Source organism: Acinonyx jubatus, chromosome A1, assembly GCF_027475565.1.
Source record: "Acinonyx jubatus isolate Ajub_Pintada_27869175 chromosome A1, VMU_Ajub_asm_v1.0, whole genome shotgun sequence".
Lineage (NCBI taxonomy): Eukaryota > Metazoa > Chordata > Mammalia > Carnivora > Felidae > Acinonyx > Acinonyx jubatus.
The window spans coordinates 104,224,685-104,247,687 of record NC_069380.1 but is presented as its reverse complement, the minus strand read 5'-3'; the positions used below and the strand labels follow the sequence as shown (position 1 = coordinate 104,247,687).

At 39.1% G+C, this 23,003-nt stretch overlaps 1 protein-coding gene across 1 annotated transcript in view; it reads right to left on the bottom strand.

The window, feature by feature from the left end:
- Window positions 1-3,503: 3,503 nt before the first annotated feature.
- Window positions 3,504-23,003, bottom strand: part of CCDC192 (coiled-coil domain containing 192) — a 209,152-nt gene continuing 189,652 nt past the window's right edge. Inside the window, exon 7 of the mRNA XM_027076781.2 lies at window positions 3,504-3,831. Coding sequence (XP_026932582.1) covers window positions 3,545-3,831 — 287 coding nt within the window. The 3' untranslated portion in view covers window positions 3,504-3,544. The remainder of the gene's footprint in view (window positions 3,832-23,003) is intronic.

Sequence of the window (23,003 nt, the reverse complement as noted above, 5' to 3'; positions counted from 1 at the left end):
ACTCTTTACAATTTCCTTTTCCCTTTTTTTTTCCCTCTAATTTTTTCAAATTTTAAGAGTCACACTTAGTCAATCTCAGGCGGTTGATTTACCAAGTCCTTTAAAAATAGTTTTCTTATATCTTTTGGGATAGTTTTGTCCCTGCATCCCTATACTTGATAATTGCCAATAAATATTAATTTGACTTAATCTGCAACATTCATCAACACTTCTCTACTTGCTGCATTAAACCAAAAATTCTTTGCTTCAGTGTAATGTAAAAGAAAATGATTGGATTTGGGGATAAACAGGGAAGAGTGTAGGAGACAATGAAAACTTGATTCAATTCATTTGCCAGAAATACATTTAGGCAGAAAGCATTATCGTTTCTTTGCTTTTGCTGAACTTCATTGAATCCAAGGGTCCCGCCTTCACATTTCTGGACTGGTTTCTCCAATGGCTTGCCCTCTTGATAGTCCTTAACAAGTCCTTTGCTGTAACTGCAGCTGGCCATGAAAGTATTTGGGAGCACACCCACATAATAATGACACTAAATTATGAAAGCCAACATTTATTTAAATTAGACATGCCACACATTCAGTTGTACTTTCTCTCTGAGAAAAGTTAATGACTGGTGGAAAAAAGAACTAGAACTATGCATACATTTCCATGAATGTCTTTAGAATGTTAGAGAATGGCTTGAGTTACTTGTTAAATGTTTTAATTTTTTTGAAATCTAGAAAATTACTTTTTCAAGCAGGTATGTTACCTGATGATTCATCACATTTCCATTAAGGAATAAGGTCCTCAGCATGCTACTTGTCTCATGATATTTACACCAGATATTTTAAAGATTATCAGGCTATTTCAGCAACTTAGCGTGTTTGTAAGCAAATAGACTTTGCTCCAGTGTAGGGGTATAATCTGATATTTAGTTCATCTGAACCAGGGGTTGGCTATTTGGAGGAATGGCAGAAAATGGAAATGAACTCTGAGGGCATACACCGGTGTAAATATCCAGCTAGGAATATGAATTTTTTACTTAGGAATGCATCAGAAGCCAGCAATACCCCATCTTAAAACACCCCTTCCCCCAGCCATCCCCATACCACCCCATAAAATTTGGATATTTAAAGAATCCTTGTTACTAAGATGTCACTAATAGAGATTAGTCTTTTCATCTTTGGGTGGAATCTTCTCCCCACTTCGGATTTGGAGATCCCCTGGATCTGAGTCTAGGTAACCCAGATCAGCTTCTTGAAAGGATAGTTTTGCCAGGGAATGGGAGCCTTGATGCTTTCTTCTTCATTGACTTGTCTTAGATATTTAGAGGGGACAGGCTCAATTAATTATTAACAGAAGTTCCAGTTCCATCTATTATTTTATCTCCACTATCAGTCTGCTTTCATACTGATGGCTAGCCAGGGCATTAGCCATGGGAAATTTACCTAGACGTTAATATCTGCCTATCTGGGATGTGATGGGATTTTCTTCTCTCTCTTTCCATATTTTCCTTCTATGTTACACCCCCACCCCACCCCCCATATCCCTTGGGATTAAGACAATCTCTGGTAAAATAAAAGGATGGAAACTTGATTATGATAACAGATCAAAATTATGGAGATAGTGGTTTACCTTCGAGACAGTCCACTCTTTAGAAACTGAAAGGTTTAAAGCTTTCTTAGAGAAATACACAGTGAGGACTTGCCAACTGTCAGCCATGTTGTAAAAAACAATGGGCAAAACCTCAAGGCTGGAAAAGAGAGACCTCATCAGGGCCAGATACATAGATCAAAGAGATCTTGGGGTGGAGGAGATGAAAAGGAGAAGGGAGCAGAGAAAAGGGATTTCTGAAATGAATTCGGTAAGGGCTGAAGCACACTCTCTGGAAAAGGTTCTTTTGGGACCATGGAAAAGTGCCTTGAGTCACTTTTTGGGGGAGGTGTGTATTCATGATCTGGGAGTTGTAAATTGCTTTTATTTCTGATCATGGAGTGCACCTGTACATACTTGCTGACCTTGCATGTGAAACTCTGAGATTACATACAAATATAGGAAGATTCTAGCTTTGTATGAATCTATGGTTTTTGTTTTTGTTTTTGTTTTTTTGCAGTGAACATCTAGAGTCAATATCATAAAGCTATTAGGAGCCCAAAACTCAATTACTTCCTTTTTCTTTTTTTGAAGTCACATTTGGAATCTTTGTTTTGTTGATAGTCAGATCCATAATTAGATTATGGGCTGGTTGCATTTGGTAAGAGACTCCTCCCACTGGTTTGCAAGGAAAAATCTCCTTCCGGGATTACCAAAGACTGGGAATATGAATTTTTAGTGATTACTCACGTTCAGTAAATTTGAGGACTTTTACTAAAGCAGTGCTAATCAGGTTTACTCTGTATTCACCCACATTCTCTCTTCCATTTCATAACTGCCTTACATTTGAGGAGACTCTTGTGTGTCTATAAACTCTTGGATGATAAAGATGGTGATTCTCATATTTGCTATGATATTTCTAACATCTATTGTTGTCTCTTGTAGATAGAAGGGTTTCAGGGAGTATTTGTTGAACTGGTTGAATTAAATCAAGAAATAGTGATACAGTCAGATTCACGGGAGAGCTGGAGCTATTTGTCTGAATCATACAGTTCCAGAACAGTAAGAATTAAGTACCAGAGTCTTCCCCAAAGTTAGTGCCTAGCTGCTCCCTTTGTGTGGGAAAGTTTATTTGAGGGGGCTGCATAAAAGAGGAATATGGTTTGATTTCTTGTAGCCCGTTAATTATAGGGTAGCTTTCGTTTGCCCATCCTCTATTTTTCCTGACATGATTTTGTACTGTCCACACCTCCTTGTTACGATAATAACAGAACAGTATATTTTGCTTTGGTCTTAGTTTTGATCCAACAGGAAAAATCAGTGTTGTCTCTTTTCCCAAGGAGATGTCGCAGGACAATTTTCCCAAAGGACCACAGTACTGATTCATCCATTCTTTATTTATTTTTATTGCTTTGATTTTATGTCATTTCTACTCTTGCTAAATGTTAATAAATTACATGCCATGAAGAAATATATTCTAGAGGACATGAAAAAACAGACCTCATGGCTGTTTACTCTCTTGGCAATGATTCCACTCTTCATTACCCTAACATTCCCCAGTTTCCCAGTTGCAAGCTTGCCTTCCATGACAGTTTTCTGTTCACGATGAGCCACTTACAGATACAGGATTGGTGGTACCTTGCAGTGTGACAAACCTCTGGTAAGAAAATGATAACTATGTTCTTTAGCCATCTGTCTACTTGTGTGTTTTTCTCTCTCTCCTACAGTTATCTGGGATGTCTAAAAATGTAGTATTCCACAACTATGTGGGTTACCTGACTGCTAATGTCTGAAGGGGAAACATTCAGGCATTGGTTCTGAAAAGTTCCCTTTGTTTTCCAATAGGCACATTATAGGATATATTCAAACCCATCATCTTGAAGTTGAGTTCGACAATGACGAGACTAGCTGGGTTCTGGACTTCACACACGTGACCCTTAATAAACATTTATTATTTTCTTATTGGGAATCCTTACATATCCTCATGAGAGACCACAGGGGTGACATTATTGTTAAAGAAAATTGGGGCTTCTTGTAAACATTCTGGAGACTCCTCAACTTCTTGGAAAGGATGGGATCCCCGCTCAGCTTCCAGCTGCTGAATCTTCCTTTCCTTCTCCTCTAAAACTTCTTCCAGCTGGGTGATCTTTTCAGTCTGAAGGGAAACCTGCATCGACAACTCCATAATCAGGTTAATTTTTTGATCACCTTCTTCCACAGGCGGGAGACCGCCACAGGACCTTTCCCGAGGGTTGTCTTCTAAGGCAAACAAGAAAAACAAAATCTGAGCAGTTTTAATTGGATTTCCCAGAACTCAAAGACAGGGAAGATGGAAAAGCTTTATTTCTCACGTTCTTAAAAGGGAACACAGATGTTGCGTCATCTGGTCAGATAGACCGAGAATGGAATCCGGGTCCGGTGAGGGAAAAGATTCTGGGTGCTCATGAAAAAAGAACTTGGAAACCTCTAGAGAGGGAGGAGAATCAGTCTTTGCCAACTCTTTTTTGTACACATTTAACTTTTAATTAACCATGGGAATGAAGCGTCCTTGAAAATCAAATCTGTAAACAACAGCATCCCAAGTTTCATGGTATCCTTTTGCCTAAGAATCTCACAAGAGTGACAATCAAGTAGAAATGGACTTTAAATTGAATTTTAACTCAAATAGGAAAAAAAAAGTTGTCATTGCCCCTTCTAGGGGAAGTGATGAAAAAAGACATGTTACTTAACCCAAGTCAGCTTTAAAGTTGGCAGAGGTATAATTTGAGGGGATCTAGGAAAATTTTTAGCCTAATATCTTCCATAGAGATTCATTCTCTCTCTCTCTCTTCTCTCTCTCTCTCTCTCTCTCTCTTTTTCTTTCTTTCTCTTTGTCTTTAGGTCTGAATGGTTTATAGCATTTCTTTCATAAAATCTCAAATATCCCCTGTATATAAAAGTTTATGCTTTATAATTTCTGACCCTTCAGATAAGGATAAAAGCCTGAATAAGGAGAGAGAGAGGCTTCAACAAAGAGATAAAATATTAGTGGCTGATAGCAGGGAATCCTTAAAAAAAATTCTGGTAGACCATCACAAAATTTACCTGCTCAAAGAAGCAGGTAAATCCTATTAGACTTAAGCAAGACCACCCTCCTTACCACTCTCACCCAGAGAGTGAGATTTCCACCATAAAATCATTTCTCTGAGTTATATAGAGGGAAGACATCAACTATAAAAGGGATGTCAATGACTTGGGTATCACTGTAGGAATACTTGAACTAATGGTGTATGAATTAATGGTATTGACAGTTAATCAGTATAATTAAAGGTTCAGCATTTACTCAGTCCTCAGTGTAAACCAACCCCACAGCTGCACCCGAAGGCAACATAACTGCCAGTCCAGGATACAAATGCCTGCTACTATTGTATACCTATACACCTGCTAAAGATAGGGCACCTGTGCTGTGATTTGCCATGCAGGTGAGGAATCACCCCCTTCTCAGAAAATAAAACTAATTTGCAGGGTTTTTTTTGTAATTTTCCCAAATGATCAGGAGACAAAAGCTTGAGCATGGAATTACACAGTGGGCAGGATAGTTTTGGCCTCACAAAAGTGATAAGAGGGAAGATGAGATGTTTTCTGCTCTTAGAAATTGTTATTAGCAATATACTACATTTCAAGATTCCATGGAGATGTTTTGGTTCTGAATATTTGAACTTTTACCATAATATTGACGGAGATGGTAGTTGATGTACCTTTCTCTAAAAGCAATGAAAAACATCTCCATGTCTCAAAGGAGCATTTAGTTTGTTGCCTCTGCAATAGGCTTGTGCTTTTAGGCCCAGGAGAGTTAGTCCATTTGGCACGAGGCCTTCATTATCTGCCGTTACACCAGGGCCTCACCTTTCGTTTCATCTGACCACAGCTATGCTGTCCGATACAGTAGTCACTAGCCACATGTGGCATTAAGCAATTAAATGTGGCTATATGAAATGAGATGTACTGGAAGTATAAAATACACATTTGAAGGGATCCTGGGTGGCTCAGTCAGTTAAGCATCTGACTTTGGCTCAGGTCATGACCTCACGACTCATAGGTCAAGCCCCACATTGGGCTCTGTGCTGACAGCTTGGAGCCTGGATCCTGATTCAGATTCCGTGTCTCCCTCTCTCTCTCTGCCATCCCCTCTCACACTCTGTCTCTCTCTCTCTCAAAAACAAAATAAACATGACAAAAAATAAAATGCACATTTGATTTTGAAGACTTAATTTGAAAGAAATGTGAAATATCCCATTATATTTTAAAAATTGGCTATATATTAAAGCAATAATATTTTGGGAATATATTGTGTTAAATAAATTTTATCTTATTTTTCAGAGAGAGAAAGAGCACAAGTGGGGGAGAGGAGCCGAGAGACGGGGGAGAGAGAGAGAGAGAGAGAGAGAATCTTAAGTATGTGAAGCCTGATGTGGAGCTCAATCCCATGACCCTGGGATCATGACCTCACCTGAAATCAAGAGTCACATGTTTAACTGACAGAGCTATGCAGGTGCCCTAATAAAATATATTTTAAAACAATATTCGTCCATTTATTTTTACTTTTTAAAAAATGTGACTACTAGAGAATTTAAAATACCAGTATCAAATGTGGCAGGCATTTGTGGCTCTCATATTTCTGTTGATTAGTGTTGGGCTAGAGTTTCTTTTGGAGGAACACTTTGTAAAACCCACATAGATGGGTTCCTCGTAGATGGTCCTGTTTAACATGTACAGTTGTTATTTGGGAGTGAGGGCTGTTGAGGCTTTCAACCATTAGCATACAGATCATTTCTCTGTTACCGTTGAAGGTGGATGCATGGAAATCTGGGCTGGGAGAATACGTTTTTAGGGGTTGATGTGAGTTCCTACAGAAGAGGAAAAAAAAGACAGGAAGTGGAAGTAATAGACAGTGAGAAGACAGGAAGGAAAGGAACAGTGGGCAGTATAGGGAAGGCTGGGCATTGGTGAGGCTCAGGGATGGAGAAGGTAATCAGGAGCCTCCCTCCCTGATATATGTGCCTGTCCCCTTTCTCTTTGACCTCTTCTTCAATCATTTCTTGCTCTAGTTGTTCCTCTGTTTTCCAGAAGAGTTATTTTCCACCAATTTGCATAATAAAGAAAGGAGTTTAATGCCATTACAAAAGGCAAACTGGTCAAAAGTGCCTGTCTTGTTTTGTTTTTTAATAATGCAATATAGGTGGAATAATGTGTTCATCTAATTTCAGTGATAAAGGGGTAAAAATGCAACAGGATGCCATTACATAGGCCATCACTGTTACTAAGTCTATATCCTCTGTCTCTGCCCTCCCAGGAGAGACTAGTGTAGACAGAAGGTAGAAAGAGAAGCAGGGTATCTTGGTCATAACACAGAACCACACCATTAACTTGGTGGCTTAAATGACAGAGATTTATTTTCTCACAGTTCTGGAGGCTGATGGTTTGAGATCAGGGTGCCAGGGTGCCAGCATTGTTGGGTTCTGGTGAGAACTCTGCCTGGTTTACAGAGAGCCACCTTCCCACTGTGTTCTCACTTGGTACTGAGAGAGACCACAAGCACTCTGATGTTTTCTTTTAAAGGCACTAATCTCATGACCCCACCCTTATGACCTCATTGAAACCTATTTACTCCCAAAGGCACCATATCTCCAAATCCTATTACATTGAGGTTAAGGCTTCGACATATGAATTTTGTTGGGGATACAAATCATACTGTAGCACAGAGAAAAGACAATCGAAAAAAGAGAGAGAACCTGAGGGCTTTGATTCCCTCTGTATTGTTTTCATGCATTATGTGAAAATGCTGATAAGGAGATAAGCCAAAGTACATATATACACCAGCTCCTTTAGATTCCACATTTAAGTGATATCATGTAGTATTTGTCTTTCTCTATCTGACATATTTTACCAAGAATAATGTACATAAGAGCTGAACTCATAGAAAAAAGTTGAGTGGGGGTTACTAACAGGATGGGGAGTGGAGGAAATGGAGAGGTGTTGGTTAAAGTGTGCAAATTTCTAGTTAGAAGCTTCTGAGTATCTATTGTGTTGTGTAATGATTATAATTAATAATACAGTATGGCATACTTGAAAGCTGCTGGGAGAATAGATCTCAAATATTCACTCCACACAATGGAAATGGTAATTATGTGATGGGTTGGTGTCCTTAGCTAACACTATGGTGGCAGTCATTTTGCAAAATACACATGTATCCAGTGAACACATGGTACATTTTAAACTACACAATGTTCTATGTCAATTATATCTCAATAAAACTGGGATGGGGGGTAAGTATATATACCAAGAAGGGAATTTCTCATACAGCTGTATTTTACCATTCAGTGTTTTATCATTTAATGACCTCTTCACACATAGAATAAAAATATTTTTGTTCCATTTCTAAACACATTACAAATCACAAAAGTGTTTAAAACCTCTTCAGTAAAGTGGGGGACTCCAGGAGTCTCACATCCTATTTGTAGTGGAAATAGCCCAAGGCCACCCAGTGATTTGTCCAGAGTCCACCACTAACCTTTGCATGATCTGACCTGCTCTGTTCTGCTGGAGTCCAGGCTCCCTTATCTGAAAGCTCCCCACAGCTCTACACGTCCCCACATCTCGAACACTGGTGGTCTTTCCTAGATTTTCACTAGCAGATCAGATAGTCTTGCCAAGGTTGGGTCTGCCTGAAGCATGGAAGGTTCTGTCACCTGACCAGATAATCGAAGGTTTATCCCCATACCCAAGGGCTCCATGAGACAGAGAGCAAAGAGAAATTCTTCTGCCAAAGGGAGGGAGCAAACCTGATTAGCCACAGTCAGGGTATGAAATCATAATTGCTATAGTTGTAGAGGTTTTTACCAGCGCATGCCATTTTTCATGATTTCCTGTTTTTCTGCTTCAACTTACAATAAGTGTGAATGAGGATGATGGCTTAGGGTCATGGCAAAGAGGAGGCCAGAGAAAAGATGGTGACAGTTGTGCGTGCTTAAAAAGGTTCAGAAAGAAGACCGACAACAGGAGCATTCTTCTTTCCAGAGCTGGGGCAGACTGTGCTCACTATTTTTTCTTTTTTTCTTAAAATTTGATACAAATCCAAGCTAGTTAAGATAGAGTGGAGTAATGGTTTCAGGAGTAGAATTTACTGATTCATCACTTACGTGTGACAGCCAGTGCTCATCCCAACAAGTGCCCTCCTTCATGCCCATCACCCATTTAGCCCATCCTCTCACCTACCTCCCCTCCAGCAACCCTGTTTGTTCTCTGTACTTAAGAGTCTGTAATGGTTTGCCTCCCTCTGTGTTGTTATCTTATTTTTCCATTCTTTCCCCTGTGTGGGTCTGTTGTGTTTCTTAAATTCCACATATATATGTTCACTTTTCCATGTAGCCTTGAAAAGACAAAAGGCCCAGAAGAAAATGTGACATTTGCATTTGGCTATTTCCAATTTCTCCTTTTTAATACCCTTAAAATTTTCATGCTCTTAGCAAAGTGCGACATGACAAGTTATGTCAAAAATACTAATAACTAGGGGCGCCTGGTTGGCTCAGTCAGTTAAGCATCTGACTTTGGCTCAGGTCATGATCTCACTGTTCATGGGTTCGAGCCCCATGTCAGGATCTGTGCTGACATGACAGCTCGGAGCCTGGAGCCTGCTTGGGATTCTGGGTTTCCCTCTCTCTCTCTGCCCCTCTCCTGCTCACACTCTGTCTCTGCTCTCCAAAATAAATAAACATTAAAAAAAATTTTTTTAAATGCTAATAACTAAATAGATAACAGCAGAGGTATTAATTCTGTAGTTTGAGTAGCTTAGAAACTTAGACTTCTCTTAGAATGTGTATTTTGGGTCCATCCGATCTCACCTGTATAGGAATTATATCTGCAGTATCCCTAATTTATGCTTTTCTAAGGGAGTGGCTCTCGGGCATTGGGGTCCCTCAAGCTCTTTGTAGGTCAGCTGCCACTTGTAATCAATGAGCAAAGTTTGCATTTTACCTTCAGTGCAGCTGCACGTTGGTAGAGAAATATCTGGTGGGTAGAAAGCTGTAATGGACAGACTAGAGAAGGACAGGATACAGCTCATTAATTAGAGAAAGGACATGGGGTGTAACGCTAGGATGGAAGACCTCCATCATGTGAAAACGTGGCTTTGTGCATCTGGGAAGTTAATAGTCTCATGTCAACAGTGATAAATTATTGAAGGTTGACCCAGTGAATGTCTGGGAGGCTGTTTTTAGATTTTCTAAATACTTGTATCTAAAAAGGGATGTTTGCCTTTCGATCCCTTTGCTAATGCCACCGCCCAAAAGCATTCAATGAACACAGAAATGCCAAGAACCACTGATCTAGTTTCTTTTTTCTTTTTCCTTTCTTTATTTTGAGACAGAGAAAGAGAGTGAGAGAGAATCCCAAGCAGGCTCGGTGCTGTTAGCACAGACCGTGAGACCATTACCTAATCCAAAATCAAGAGTCAGACGCTCAACTGACTGAACCACCTAGGCACCCCTGATCTGGTTTCTGCTTCACATGCCTCGAACAATGGGAAGCACACTTCTCCCTGGTCGGGTACCCATGGTCATTTTAAACATTAATTCACCTGTAATTAGTCTCTGGGACCCTGCACATAGAGAATGAGTCAGATGTGTTGTTGACTCCTGTAATCACCATTCCACGGCTGGGTAGGGGAGAGGCGGCTAGGAGTTAGGCCCAAAAGGACATTCAGGATTTAGCCTAAACAAACATCTCCGCTGGATACTACCACGTGAACGTTTACTTTTCTCTCTGCTTTTCAAGCTAATGACCAAAGCTGCCAAGTATTTACTCAATAAGAGAGACTCTTCCCAGTGAGGTGATTAAATACCTTATTTCATCAGAGCCACCCAGGATTACTGTTTGGCCTAAAAGACTATGTCAGCTTCCTCCTCTGTACGAATGCCCATCACTCTGACTCACCTTCATGTGGTTTTGGAAGCTGTATATATTTCTCAGTAACCACACGGGAGTCCAGTTTCATCTATTGCCATACTTGGACTTGAAAATTGGCTCATCCTTGTAAATATATTTCTATCATTACTTGAATAATAAACAAAACTTCAACAATAACCTTCATAGTTTTCTGTCCTTCTGTAGATGTTCACAGTTATCATCTGAGAATAGTAAGTCTCTAAAATAAAGGATTCCCGCCACCTTTTTTTTTTTTTTTTTTGCATTCTTATAGCACATGTTTTTATGTCTTCAAAATCAGATTAGTCTTGGGGCACCTGGGTGGCCCAGTCAGTTAAGCATCCAACTCTTGATTTCAGGTCATGATCCCAGGGTCCTGGGAACAAGCCCTGCATCAGAGTGAAGACTGCTTGGGATTCTAGCTCTCCCCTCTGTCCCTCTCCCCTGCTTGCACGCTTTCTCTCTCTCTCTAAAATAAATAAAAAATAAACCAGGTTAGTCTTACTACTTGAAGTTTCCTCTCTTCAGTGTTTTTATTTATACATGAGATCATGATCTGAGCCTAAATCAAGAGTCAGACGCTTAACCAACTGAGCCACCCAGGCACCCCTGCCCATCTTAGTGTTTACTGAAATGGTTAATTCTCTCTTGCCCAGCACCATGTACTACAGTTTAAGTATTGCAATAGCTTTATGTCTGGTCAGACTGTCTCTGCTACTTGCCCTTTCAATTTGGTTTCTTCTCTGCTCAGAGAGGTCTCATTGAAATACAGGTTGGGTCTTAATAGTCTTTTGTCTAAAATCTTCCAATGATTTTTGATCTCATATAGACTCAAAACCCACCTGCTTATACACTATATAATCTGGTCCTCTTTTGCCTCACTGGCACATCTATCCTTCCTTTCATCGTTCCTAATAGACCAGGCATGTTTCTACCCAGGGCCTTTATATTTGCTATTTCCTCAGTCTGGATAATTGTACCTTTGATGCATACATGACTAGCTTCCTCAATTCCTTCCAGTCTCTCTTCTCCAAAGTCAACTTCACCCAATAAAGCCTAATTTCAACCCAGCCCCCACTACTGGACAAGTCAAATCCCTGTTCCCTGCTTTGTTTTTTTCTGACATGCTATATCTGTTTCATTTTTATCTTCTTGGTAGTATCTCCCTACCTCACTAGAACAAGAGCTCCATGAAGGCAGAATTCTTTGACTGCTTTGTTTACTACTGTAATTTCTGTACCTAAAGCAGTGCCTGGCACATGTGTTAGGTCATTTGTTAAGTGAATAAATGAATGAAATTTAAGTGTATATATGATACAAAACCATTGTAGGAATGGCCAGTCCAAATGTTTCCACTGGTGCATCACGAGGATGGTTCCTAGATTTCCTCCCCAGGTACCTATTTTCTTCGCACAAAGCTTTTCACAACTGCATTTTCCCCAGATAATAAACTTTTGTGATTGGACAACATTGCACTTAACATCTATGAATTTAAGTTTTTGTTTAAATAGAAAGTTGGAAAAGTTAGAATAGATCTCTTCCGGATCTGTGACTTAGCTTCTATGAGCTATAAAAATGGTTCTCCATGCTGGCACCTAGGGACTTGCATCAATACAGAGAAGCCAAAGTCTCACTGCTGAAATTCTGCTTGAGCGAATCTAGGAGGGTGTCTGGGAATCTGTGGCTTTACAGGGCGCCCTAGGTGATTCTGATGATCGGCCAGGTTTTGACAGTTGAATTTCTGCTGACCTGTAATAGGCATGGCAAACTAAATTTTTGGCTAAATCCTAAAAGGTAAGTCGGAAATCTCCCAGGCATGCCTCTTCTTGACAAGGTTGCAGTCCACACAACAGAAGAGCAATCATATCTATTATACTCTCACTGCCTCTCCCTTGTTACCTGACAAGGCTTTGCCTGTGAATGTTACCAGCTGACTAGCTGTATCCGTGGTCCTCCCCTCCCTCCCCCCACAATTTGCTTAAATCTCAGCAACATCTTGCCAGTTCTCACTTGGTTGAGTCATCTCCAGAATCCAGAGAAAATGATGAATGTGTGGAAGTTTGTCTGTATTTGTTTTTGATTTTGTTTCTGTTTCTCAGTGGATAGATGGATGCATTTCTTCAAAAATTGACCTGGAAAGGAAAAGTCTCTCTTAGGAGATTTCTCTGCTTGAGAGATCTTCCCTTGGGGGCAAGTAAAGTGAGTCACAAACTTTCATAAGAGTTTAACATTTGCAACCAACACAGAGGGGGCAAGTGAAATCCCCTTCTGTAGATCTGAATCCAGGATTTTCTTCCTGGAACTTGATGGAGTCAATTGATAATGCCCAAGAAGACTTAGAGAGAGAGAGATGAAGGTACTAGCTTGGGAGGTGGGAGGAACTTGTTGGTGTGGAAAAGCAAGTGAGGACATCTCAAAGATGATGCCACAAAATGAACATAGGCTGCTACGTGATGGGAGATGGGGGAAACACCCAGTGGCCAGATGTTGGATGGTAGGCATAGTGCCGCTCTGTGTCTCACTTTCCGTCTATACCACTAAGGTAAATTGTTATATCCGGTTAAAGGTAGGACAGTGTAGGACAACTTAGTCCATTACTGCCTTTCAGGGCAGGTTGCCTTCCCACCCTCTTCAGGGTCTCAGATCATACCAGATTATTCTACAAGAAGGAGTTCTTCAACACGATTGGGGAAACAACAGAAACACTGTTAGCATCACAATGCATGTGAGTTATGCCAACAGGTAGTCAATCTAAGCAGAAGGAAGGTTTTTTTTTGGAACCTCTTTTACCTTTTCCTACAAGTAGGATCTGAAGTTCCTTCCTATAAATCTGCCTCCTTTGAAGAGGATAGTGGGTTAAGCACAGTGACCGACAGCCTGGCTAGAGGCCCAAAAGTGAAAATGGATCCTGGTAGGAGAAAAGGAAATTCACAGGAGGGAGATATGTAGGAGAGTATGAGAAAAGAAGAAAAAGAAGAGATAATATTTGAAGGACTATTTCTATGCTTATCTGCAGGATAATCAGTATGGACTCGAAGTTAATTGGAGGAATCAGCGTAAAGATGATTATATATCATTTGGACTACATTGTTGCACTAGGATCTAACAGTGAGACTCTTCCCTACTTTTCTTCTTGATGCACAGAGGTTATATGAGGCTAATTCTATAGAATGAAGAATGCCAATTTAGTAGTTTACATTGATTTTCAAATAGTTCTTTGTTATAGTTTCTGGTATTGCATGGTTTTGGAAATTATATGGTGACATAGTAAGGATAGTATTGGCAGTATTATTCTTGGAAAATGACAATAAAAATTGGTGATTTTTTATGGAAAAAGATAGGATAAATAATTCTTCATTTCTGCAGATCAGGATTTTGCTTGTATAAACTATGCATAAGAATGGGTTTTGTGGACAGGAGGTGCAAGTCATTTTGAGAGAGTTGACGGTGCCATTAAATGTCCCTCACAAAAGGACACTTGGATGCAGTCATTTTTCTGTAAAATTTTGAGTAACATGGCAGCTAGACCTCATAACACAATGGCTTCTTCTCTTCCTTAAGTTTTATTGTGGCCCTCATTTTCTTCCTTTTTATTAGCCCTGGAATGATCATAATTGTATCACTGAATTTTACCAGCCTCCTAGACTCAGCCCTTGTTGGATGAAGGTAAGAAATGTATGCTTAAGAGGTAATAAATTGCAAAAAATACTATAGTGACAAAGACTCTATTGACCAAACTTTGTTTAGGTTCTTCTGATCCCTTTTCTCTACTATTCCTCATCCTTAAACCTTGTCTTCAAGAGCCGGTGGCGGAGAGAATTCTGCTAAATCACTTTATCGAGAATCCCCACCCTTTGTGTCTGATCATCCTCCATATCTGATCAAATTCCTCATCCATCACCATAGCCCAGGTGACATCTGGTCGCCTTGGCCTGCCTTCCCTCACATTCATGTCCTCTCAACACCATGCCACCCCTCCGCTATAAATCCCAACTTGTGCTTGTCATATTCAGCATCCTCTCTCCTCCTATTGTGCTATTCTCAACACTAATTTCAGTAGTCCTCAATAAAGTCTTCCTTATTTTTTTTAACAGATGTCAGGATAGTTTTTTTTTCCCCCTTAAAAAATACCAGTTGAAGGATCACACAGGATTGATTTAAATTGTTGATTTATTTCACCCTGGAACACTAAAAATGATAAAATCACCTGCTGCTGGTACTGGCCAGGTTGAATCTTTACATCATGCAGAATAGTTCTCCAAGCGGTGAATGTTCCTTCATTAGAGAATGACATTGATGAGTTTAATTACTGAGATTTTTAATTATGTAAAGCATCAACCAGAGGAAGCTCTGAGGGCTCCATCCATAATTCTCAGCAAGCTTGTCAGAGTACTTTAGAAATAGGGAAGTATGGTAGTCAGAATAGTGCCCTCCCCCCAACAAAGATGGCCACAAAGTTATACAGAATAAGTGACCCCAAAGATGTCCCCCAAACTGTGAATATGCTATCTTACATGACAAAAGGGACTTTACAGATGTGTATAAGTCAAAGATTTTGAGATGGGAAGATTATTCTAGATTATCTGGGAGGATCTTACATAATCACAAAGTTCCTTAGAGGAAGGAGGTAGAAAGTCAGAGACAAAGAAATTCCTGAAGATGTTACTGCTGGCTTTGAAGACAGAGAAAGGAACCACATGCTAAGGGATGCAAGTGGCCTATAGAAGCTGGAAAAGGCAAAGAAACAGGTTCTACCTTAGAGCTGCTGTAAGGAACACAGTCTGTTGATGCCTTGATTTTAACCTAGTAACATCTGTTTTGGACTTGTGATCTCCAGAATTATAAAATAATAAACTTGTGTTGTTATAAGACACTAAACTTGTGGTAGTTTGTTACAGCAGTAATAGGAAGCAAATATAGAAGGGAAAACTAACAAGTATCTGAGTAATGAGAAAAATCTATCCATTATAGGATTCCCAGAAAGCTCATTTAGGTGTAAAGTCACCAAAGACTTGGATGTCCACAAAGGGCAACTGAAGGTGTCCAAACACCCAGAGAGTTCTGGATTCCAGACCTTCTTGCATCCTCTGGAATCCTATACCATTGTTATTCTCTCTTCCTTACAAATGTCAACCTTCCTACTGGCTCCAAGCCATTATCGCTTAAATGTACTCATTTGGTACCATCTTAAAAAGGAAATAAAACCCTTTCAGTGCTTAATGCCCTTTCATCTATTGCTCTATCACTATTGTCCCCTTTACTGTCAGAGAGTTGTCTATACTCTGACTCCCTTTCCGCAGACCTTTCTCGTTGTTAACCCAGTGCACTCTAGCTTTTGTTTTCCATTACATTATTCACTTTGGCCTTGCTGAGCCTACTGGTGTTACAGAATCCATCGGACTTGCTTTAATGTTCATCTTGAATGGCCTCTGAACATTTGCAATTGTTGACAGCCTCCCATAACACTCTTCCCTTGACTTCTGTAATAGGACACTCTATTTTCCTCCAAACTTTCTGGCTACTCCTTTAGTCTCATTTTGTGGGTTCCTCTTCAGAGTAATTACTGCTTGGAGATCCTTGAACTCTTGGTCTTAAGCTTTATTCTTACTCTCTATGGGTGTTCTCTGTGGCCTTGGTTGCAATCTCTTTGCGTGAATGCTGCCCCAGTTTACAACATGAGGTGAGACCTGAGCTCTGAACCTGGGGCTCCCTCCATTGAACTCATTATGTAACTTCCAAAATTAATTTCCTTTCTGTATTCCCTACCTGAGTCAAATGGCAACATCACACATCTTCCACTAAAATCAGAAATCTGAGCATTATTTTGGATTTCTCCCTTACTCTTATCCTCTTCCATCTCTCTTGTCACTAAGTCCTCTTGATTCATATGTCTAAATAGCTCTTAACTTTGTCTAATTGTCTCCATACCCATTAGATCAGGCAATATACGCTTGTAACATCCTTCAGCTTGTACTTGTCATTCAAAAACTGTGTTCTTAATTTCCATAGAGTACTATTTTATGAAGAACCTTCCTAGACTCCATTATTTCTTCATGTTAGTCACTTTATGGAAATATAATAGATGGCCATAAGGAAATAACGGTTGGTGGTACTCAGTTTTCAGATGATACAAATGGACTTTACAGTGACACACCTGAGAATTTGGACTTCTATTGTTGGGATCTCCAAGGTTCAGCTCAGAAGAGATCAGGAAAAATGTGGGTTTTAGAGAAGAAGTCCTGTAGTTAGTTGAAGTGCATGAGAGACAATGGCAGAGTTGAAGTGGGTAGGAAAATATCAAAGTGCATCCTTGAGAGGAATAGTTCACAGAAACAGGCACTGCTTATCAATCTTACCTCCTGTACAAGTGTAACTTCTTTTTAATTGTTTTTTTACTTTTATGCAACTTGCCTTTGGTTTACATTTCACAGTAAGAAGATAGCAGTAAGAAATGGACTCAGGGAAGGGTGAATGCCCAGGGATGTCTCTGCTAAGGTAAATTAGAAGCATAAAAAAGCTCTGTTCTTGGGGCACCTGGGTGGCTCAGTCAATTAAGCATCTGCCTTCAGCTCAGATCATGATCTCACAGTTCATGGGTTTGAGCCCTGCATTGGGCTTTGTGCTGGTATTTCTGTGCTGGCAGCTTGGGACCTGGAGCCTGCTTTGGTTTCTGTCTGTCTGTCTGTCTGTCTGTCTCTCTCTCTCTCTCTCTCTCTGCCCCCTCCTTGGCACTCTGTCTCTCTCTCAAAAATGAATAAACATTAAAAAAAAAATCTCTGTTCTTGATGACAGTGTATGGAACGAGGTTCTTTCAATTCCTCCTAATGGAATGCCGTTCCAATTTTATCAGCTTGATTTTATTTTTTGAAATGTCGAGATGTAATTTCATCTTCAAATTACAAAACATAATTCAAAAGTGATGGAGAAATTCCCCATGAGGGAATTCAAACAAACTTTTCTTTATTAGGAAATCTTTTGATATTTGGTACAAATGTTAATTTTCATAGATATTTTCCCCACTAGTTACCTCTTTCATCACATAATTTATATGCCTTCAAAACATTATCAAAGCTAATGGCAAAGGAGTTATTTTCAGGGTGGGCTTAAACTGAAAGCACTATAGAGAAGCACAAAAAGATGCCTAGGCAACTATTGAAATTCTTAGCAGAATGCTTCTATTCTGATACTGGAAAGTTTTGTAATATTTTTTAAATGTATTATATGTTAGTATTTGAAAAATAATATATATAATTTTTAGAGGTGTCAAATAACTTACATAACTATGATTTCACTTTGTCTCCTCTTTCCATATCACTCCCCTTCATAATTGTAAGAAATGAGGGAAAGAGAGAGAAAAGGTAAGTGAGAAAGGAAATAAACATTTACATAGCACCTACTGTGTCACTTTACTAAGAACTTGCTCAGCAAATCACACAAAGCACAATAAATGTTTATATCTGGTTTTCATTATTACAACCAATACCACCACAATTCTTGGATAGGCCATGGGTATGAAATACATTGGCCACTTTTTGTCCTCATCGACCCACCCACCCTTACCATCAGGTACCCATGCAAGCCCAATGTAAGCCCTGTCCCATTGGCATCTCCTCCAGGTCTGGAGTCACAACTTATCCTTTGGGAAATATTCTGAGCATTTCTCAGTTGTTTATGGAATATTCCTGGCTTTGAAATAAGAAAGCAATAGGCTGGGTGTCTCATTCATTTTTGTTTCCATCTACTATTAATTTCTGATCCAGAAAAATGCTAAGATAATAGGAATGCTAGGAACTGGCAGCAGGATTACCATTAAGACTTGTGGGCATTTATTCTGGCTACTTTCCAAGATGGCCCTCCCAGTGTCTTCTGGTTCTAACCACCTGGATAAATAAAAGCTTAGGGGCACATTAATTTTCATCAGGGTAAGTTCTCATTTTGTCTCTAGCTTAAGATATATCATTTAATTATTATTTAAATTATTTAATGTGAACTAATTAGTCAGCTCTTTTCTTCACACCACTTGAAGTGAATCTTCAAGTGGCAAAGTATACCCAAAATTGTGAAAGTATTTGTTACTTTTTTCTTTTAATTTTTTTTTTACTGTTAATTTATTTTTTGAGAAACAGAGTGAGACAGAACATGAGCAGGGGCGGAGAGAGAGAGAGGGAGGCACAGAATCAGAAGCAAACTCCAGGCTCTAAGCTGTCAGCACAGAGCCCGACGCGGGGCTTGAACTCACGAACCATGAGATCATGACCTGAGCCGAAGTGGTATGCTCAACTGACTGAGCCACCCAGTTGCCCCAAGTATCTGTTACTCTTTAAGACTCCGTTTGGATTTAATCAGTTATGCAAGATTATTTTTACTAGGAATTAGACTCAAGGAATTAATATTATATTATGAAAACAGATAGTACTCAAGTTATAATGGCTCACCTTTACAGTTTTTGACTTTATGATGGTGTGAAAGTGATATACATTCAGTAGAAACCATAGTTCAAATTCTGAATTTTGATCTTTTCTAGGGCTAGCAACATGGAGTATGATACTCTGTCATGATACTGGGCAAGGGACTGTGAGTCATAGCTTCCTGTGAGCCACATAATCATGAAGGTAAATATCTGATATGTTTACAATCACTCATTACCCATGTAGCCATTCTGTTGTTCACTTTCAGTACAGTATTCAATATATTACATGAGATATTACAAACTTGGTCATAAAGTAGTCCTTGTGTTAAATGATGTTTCCCAGTTGTAAGCTAGTGCAAGTATTCTGAGCACATTTAAGGTTGGCTAGGCTAAATAAACTATGATGGATATTCTGTAGGTGAGTTCTATTAAATGCATTTCTGACTAACAATGTTTTTAACTTAGAGTGGATTTATCAGAACATCATATCATTATAAGCCAAGGAACATCTGTACATGAGTCAGGGTGATTTCAACTCCAAGTAACAGGTCAGGTGACTATCACCAACTTAGACAATGGAGAGTTTATTATTGCATGTAAGGTGCAATCTGGGGAATTGCTGGGTTAGCTCACTTTGTGGCTCAGTAAGCCATGTTGGCTTCTCTTGTTTGTCCTTCCTATTTGCAAGATGGCTATATTCTTCACAGGATGTTGTCTAAAAGTTGGAAGAGAAAGGAGTCTTGGTCTGCCCTTTTTAAGTATTAAACTTTCCATGATGCTCTCCGCAGAATTTACCTTATTCACTTTAGTCCATAGTTATATCATATTCCTAAAGAATCCCTTGACAAGGAAATAGAATGACTATGATTGGTTAAAACTAATAAACATACATGTTCCTTGAAGTACATTATCTGCCTAAATGATGAATAAAATTGGAGTTGTATTAAGAAGGATGATGAATAATGTCTTTTATGCAGGTGACTAATAGCATCTACCACAGTGAACAAAATTGTTAAAAATGCCATAGAGGGGTTCCTAGCCGGCTCAGTCAGTAGAGCAAGTGACTCTTGATCTCAGGGTCATGAGTTCAAGCCCCACATTGTGCGTAGAGCTTACCTGAAGAAAAAAAAAAAGCTAATAATAGTGTATTATTCAGTAGTATTTATGTGTCCAAAAAGCTGAAAGCCTAAGTCTAAGTGGCTTAAGTAATAAAGAAAATGTATTCACTCCAGATATAGGGCTAGTTTCTGAAAAGAATTGAACTAGTAGTCCCAGTGATAGAACTGAAGATCATCTGGTCTTTCTGCTCTTTCTTTACAATGTCTGCTTCTTCCTAAGCCTAGCACTACTCTGGTAGCCAGATGACTGCCACTGTCTTCCTGGGATGACTCTCCTTCTTCTGTCTAGGGTCTCTACCCTATCTACTAAAGAAAAACAGGAGGCTTTTTTCCCCCTTAATCTTAAGCAAATATCCCTCACATCCCATTGGCTTGGATTACTAGCTCATCTCTCAACCAGTGGATGGGCTAAGCAATTGATGTTTAAGCTTATAACATTGTAGTACATTTAAAGCAATGCTATTTATAACAGTAATTTTCCTTCTTTATTTTAAAAAAATATTTAGTTATTTTTGAGAGAGAGAGAGAGAGAGAGAGAGAGAGACAGAGCACGAGTGGAGGAGGGACACAGAGAGGATCTGAAACAGGCTCCAGGCTCCAAGCTGTCAGCACAGAGCCCCACACAAGGCCCAAACTCACAAACTGCTAGATCATGACCTGAGCTGAAGTCAGATGCTCAACCAACTGAGCCACCCAGTTGCCCCATATAATATTAATTTTCTGACAGAAGTGGAAAAAAGTCAGGAAGGCAAAATGTATGAATGAATGATGAATAAAGAAAGACCTCTCTCAATTATTATGAGTTTAATGTTGTAGCCATTTCCCTGGCAAGAGTTTCAATAAATTGAATAATTCTTGTCTGGAAGATAGCTTAAAATTAAACACATCATAAAAAATCAAATGGATAGGAAATATCTAGTAAAAGCACACCAGCATCAAAATTCTAGCAGAAGAAGAAGCTGGTTGTTCTGGATGCAATTTGTTGGTTTTGAGAAAGATGATGTTACTCATTGTGACATTTTGATATTGAGGAATCTGAATTAATTACTTCTTGGCTAAAGAACACACACAGAATTCAGTTAGTTTAGGCTTAAATTTGCCTTGGATACTTATCATTTGAAGAGACTTTTTAAATCTAAATAATAAGAGATTTTTAATAGCGTATTTTTTTAGTGTACAGTGATGTTTAATGCCCAGGATGTCAACATTTCTAAAATGACAGCTACACACATCACAAAGTAAAAATACAGATATATTTATAGTATATTATATTCATATATATACTTATACATTCTAAAATATACCCTTGGACAAATTAATAGTGTCCAAGAGCCAGGAAGTGAATTATATAATTCAGGATGGGAAGGGAGAGTAGCTCCCAAAAGTTGCAAGAGGAGGGTTTGGAGCCTACACCTACATAGATCGTCACTGTAATAAGTACTTAAACTTCTGGACAAATCAGCCCCTCTTTGTATCAGCCTCATCATTTATAAAACAAAAATATTAATTTTTTTTTTTTTTAATTCTAGAGTCCTCTGATTGTATTAGGGACTTTGAACTTCTGGGCGTAAATTCTAAACTATTTTGAATTGTTTACATGTTGTTAGTTTACATGTTGCCATTTAAGCTCCTTATGCCTGGTGTAACAGCCCATACTACATCTGTATTGCCCAGTAGCAGGTACATGATAAGTGCCAGATTCTTGCTGAGTTAAATTGGAAACAATGATGGTGACTATGACTCTGTCTTCTTTAAAAATGGATGGGTAGGAGTGAAGGGCTTATTTAGTATTCTTCTAATGTCACGATGACCCCAAAACTTCTCATCAGTCTTTTCTTATAGAAAAATAGCCAAAAGGACCAAAGTTGAGCAGAAAAAATACTTCTTAAGGTTTCCAGCTTCCTGGAAATTATGAGCCCTATTCATGGTAAACCACAAAGTTAGATATTTGCATATGAGCATGAGTCTCTCAAATGTGGAAAATAAGAAGGCTGCCAAGTAAGAATTTCAATTAAAATTGCAAAAAAAACATTTTTAAAATTGGTTCTATATTAATAACTGCTATAATAAATGTTATTAAAACTTAAATCTTCAGATTATCTTCTCTCTGCAAGGATGATACAGGGGTGCAGGTGTGTGTGTATCTGTGCTTGTATCAACAAATGTCTGTATGGTACAAAAATACCAAAGAGGAAGTAGATAACGTGACATGGGAAGTAATAGAGGGTAAGTGGCTGCTATCCAACAGGGAATCTTTCATCTGGAGTTAGCCCACCTGAAAGTCGAACTCTCTGTTTAAATAGCCCATGCTGCCTCTGTAGTACAGGGTATATAGAAGTATAGAGAGACAGAGAAATAGACAGAAAGAAGGAGAGAAGGAAAATGAGACCTAGCAAAGGAGCCTAGTAAAAGAAAAAGCTACAGGACTGAGCATTTGCTGGGCAAATTTTGCAGAGGATGCTTTGGAAAATAGTGACTCTTTCTGGGTGTTGTATGGAAACCAATTTGACAATACATTTCATATAAAAAAAAAAAAAAAAGAAAATCGTGACTGTTTAAAGTCCCTGCACAGTCTTGTGCAGTAAACAAAGTAGAATCTGCTATAAAACTTCAGTGACAAAAAGACTCTGTGCCTTGAGAGAGAACCTGGTACAACTGCAGATAGGGAGACTGGGAATTGTATGCTTTGTGCACAGAAGCTCTGATACGAGAGAGTGACTCTACCATGTACAGTCTGAAACTGGGACAGTGCAAGGGGTAGGAAAGAACGGGGAATCTTGCAGGTCAATGGTAATGGTGCAGAATATGGGCAGGAACAGGAAGGAGTTGTTTCCTTATCCACAAATTCCTTAAATTGGATTGGAAAGTCATACAAGAACTACATGGTTTGGGGGGGGGGGGCGCCTGGTTGACTGATCAGTAGAGCCTGTGACTCTTGATCT